At 38.3% G+C, this 3,560-nt stretch overlaps 1 protein-coding gene across 1 annotated transcript in view; it reads right to left on the reverse strand.

Moving 5' to 3' along the window:
- Positions 1 to 3,560, reverse strand: part of ints11 (integrator complex subunit 11) — a gene marked incomplete in the record, with an annotated part of 26,568 nt that overhangs the window by 9,062 nt on the left and 13,946 nt on the right. The window contains 5 exon segments of the mRNA XM_014034232.1: positions 590 to 679; positions 750 to 833; positions 908 to 1,097; positions 1,999 to 2,063; positions 2,175 to 2,313. Coding sequence (XP_013889686.1) covers positions 590 to 679; positions 750 to 833; positions 908 to 1,097; positions 1,999 to 2,063; positions 2,175 to 2,313 — 568 coding nt within the window.

The following is a 3,560-nucleotide window of genomic DNA, read 5'->3' on the forward strand; positions in this document are numbered from 1 at the left end:
GTCATTAGCACCTCTAGTAATATATTTACTGAGAAAAATGGTGACGTGTTCAATACTTATTTTACCCGATGTATTTCTGGTGTTTAAGGGAACGTGTTCAACAATGTGTCTCGTTATTATTCTTCACTGGCTGTACTGAGGCAAAGTTTCTGACTGATTGACTGAATTCTAGGTACAGTCTTACATCTGACTGTTTTGTGATTGAAGTCATTTACTTTAACAGGGACAGAATCAGCACATCTCTCTTGTTCCTCTGCTTGATGAACAAAGACTTGTTTAGGATCTCTGKGGTATCAGTGCTGATGAAGGTTCAGCCCCTCCAGCAGGGTGCTCTGCAATAYTTTGAGTTTGTTAAGGACACAGAAAACTTTAGCGTAACCAGCAGCAGAAGTTAGGAGCCAATGTTTTAGTGTTCTGATTAAACTCAGAGCTACACACAGCTCTGAGCATGAGATGAGAATAAACCTTTAAACTGGGAACTGAATTTGGTTTTCTGCACACAGTTTTTGCACTTTCTCACAGAACCATCAACATAAACTTCCATACAATAAATAAGTTTWTGATTGAGCAGATGGAGGCTGAATCTTACGGTTGTTCTTCCTTCCATTTCCAGTTTCCTCTGTCCGTTTAGGATCTTATGACCAATAGTTCCTTGAACACAGTACCCAGGCATGATCACCTGCAGTGAAAAGTTGTTTCAATCTTCTGAAGACTCTCAGGAACAAAGATACCAGCTCTATGAGACTCACCATATTCTTCTCATTCCCTGCCCATTTCTTGAATATCTGTAGGGACTGACCAGCGTGCAACATACCCGGCGTGGCAAACACCACCTGAAACACAGCCCACATCATGAGTGTCACTGCTGCCCGAACTTTAACAGACATGAAGCTGGAAAACAACTCACCATTGGTCCAGGATTGTCAGCGTAGGAGCGATCGAAGGCTTTGATGTGTTTAAACTCAAACATGTTTCTCTGAACGAAGGTTTTTCTAATCTTCTGGTTTGTCCATGTTATGAACAGCTTGTAGTAATGATTGGCTTTCTCTGTCAGCCCAGTGGAAAAGTAGATGGGAGCCTTTAGGTTCATTCTCTCCCTGTGTGAGAGGAGGGTCACAGAGACAGTCCAATTAGCCAATGAAAAAGTTCAAATGTTGCAATTTAGCTTTTAAACTGAAGGAATAAAAATGCTGCCTTGATTATTTTTATTTAATCACTGAGTTTTTAATTTCCTTTAGCTGGACTGAGAGCAATGATGAGGTTTAAAAATAACTCTTTATCTGATATCATTCAGCCAGAGAACAAACTGATTCTACATATTCTAACATTAAAGTAGACATTATTTTTTTTATTGACTTTTTCCTTCCTTTTCACATTTAGATCCTTCAGTTGGGTCTTTATAAAGTGGAACGGTTCAATTATTTTAACTTTACCAGCTCCTCTTTCACCACTTGTCTGGTGCGTGTTTCTCAAAGCAGCTCGTTTTGTTACTGTTCTTTTAAGCTGCTTCAAGCCCCGCCCCCCTCCGGCTTCCAGACCGGTCCACTCCGCTTTGAGAGATGGGGATACATTTTCTGGCAATGCAGAAACATTTTATTTATAATTTAATTAAATGATGTCAGCAACAGAAGATTTGTCCATCTGAGCCAGAACCAGAATCWGATCCAGAACCAGAGTCTGAGCCAGAACCAGAGGAGAATTATTTGAGGAAATAGTAGCTGGTAAGTTCAGATAATTGRACATTAAAGCTCAAACGTCACAGAAAATACAGAAAACTGACTGGCTGAAAATTATGACCCAAACAGAAAATAAAGATATCTTTTCAGAACCAGGAGAGACTAAATGAAACTTTTCTGCCTCCTAGAGACTCAGAGTACACAATAATATGTATTTAACAGCTAAAAAGTGGATTTTACATGATTTGTCCCCTTTAAAAGGACTAATGAATAAAGATTTTGTATTTCTAATTAAGRAGCTTCTTTTAAAAGTAAACTGTACCAAAATGTTTCCAGCAGGATGCAGAGTTCTTGTGCTCGACCCAGAGCAAAAACCGGAATAAGAACCTGGAACATTTCAGAAACAAAAACTTGAGAAAGTTTGTAAATCTRTTTCAACTGCAGGTTGTAAGACAACCCACTGATCAATGTGATGTTRGACCCTCTGTGTATTTTTACCTTCCCTCCTCTCTCTATAGATTCATGCACCTTCTTCAGGAAGTCCCTCTCTCTGCACCTTTTGGAGTCCCTGATGGTCGTGGCGTAGGTTGACTCTGATATCAGGATGTCTGGACGACACTTATCGATCCACGCTGCTCTACAAACAAACAGCACATCAGATAAAACACTGTTCAGTAACTCAGTCAAAGATTTTAACATTATTTCACAACATTTATCTTTGTGAAATAATCATCTACAGTCAGGTCCATAAATATTGGGACATGGACACAATTCTCATCATTTTGGTTGTAAACACCATGATGAACATAAAATGAAACAAACTGCAGGATTTCATCTTTATTTTGAAGGTTTTTACCTCCACATCAGGTGAACTATGCACCTGAAAGCTGATCATAACTGCATGTCAAAARAAACTGAGGAAGAGGAGCAACCTGCTGCCAGCTTCACTTTATAAAGAGGAAATCTTTCAGTAGCCGTGGACTGAGTGTTAATCTTGTATTCTTTTAAACCTAATTTAACAGTTAAACGTTATCTTTACCTGACCCTGCTTCTTCAGTACCTCCACAGAGGTACGTTTGTGCAGATATTAGTTCYGTGTTTCACACCGTTGCTGGTCTCCATCCTGATGAAATCCATAAAAAAGTTGAAGCTGATAGAATCTACTGCTTGGATGGCTCTGAGCTTCATGAATTCTGATGAGCATGAAACTAAAGYACAGAGTTCTGAATGCAACGGAGCCTGATTATGGGATAAATCTTGTGCCAGCAGGAACTGAATTTGAAATTGAATGCAGTGGTTTGAAAATGAATTTTACTAAACTGAAACTGAATTTAATGATTTGAAACTGAATTTAAAGTTTTGAACATGAATTAATTTGCTTTGAAAATGTATTTTGGTTTATTAAAAATCCAGTTTGACTACTTTCACTTTCAGTTCCATAATTCAGATTTTTGTGTCACATCCTGGTCCTTGAGAAAGCCAGGCAGAGTAATCAAACACAGATCCACAGATTTATGTTTCACTTTGGTGAAGTTTCCCTTCTGTATGTAACAGAGTTGATGCAATCCACTGTAAGTGACAAAAACAAAGTTATTTTATTGCAGTGATTAATTTGACCTATATGTAGAAAATGTTACATTTGCATTACATCATGGATCACATATTCATCAGATGCTGCTGCTGACTGATCCATGATGGCATGTAAATGTAACATTTACTATAGGTAAAATTAATCACTGCAATAAAATAACTGTCTTTTGTCACTTACGGTGGATTGCATCAACTCTGTTACATACAGAAGGGAAACTTCACCAAAGTGAAACATAAATCTGTGGATCTGTGTTTGATTACTCTGCCTGGCTTTCTCAAGGACCAGGATGTGAC

Source organism: Austrofundulus limnaeus, unplaced genomic scaffold (genome assembly GCF_001266775.1).
Source record: "Austrofundulus limnaeus strain Quisiro unplaced genomic scaffold, Austrofundulus_limnaeus-1.0 Scaffold2017, whole genome shotgun sequence".
Classification (NCBI taxonomy): Eukaryota; Metazoa; Chordata; class Actinopteri; order Cyprinodontiformes; family Rivulidae; genus Austrofundulus; species Austrofundulus limnaeus.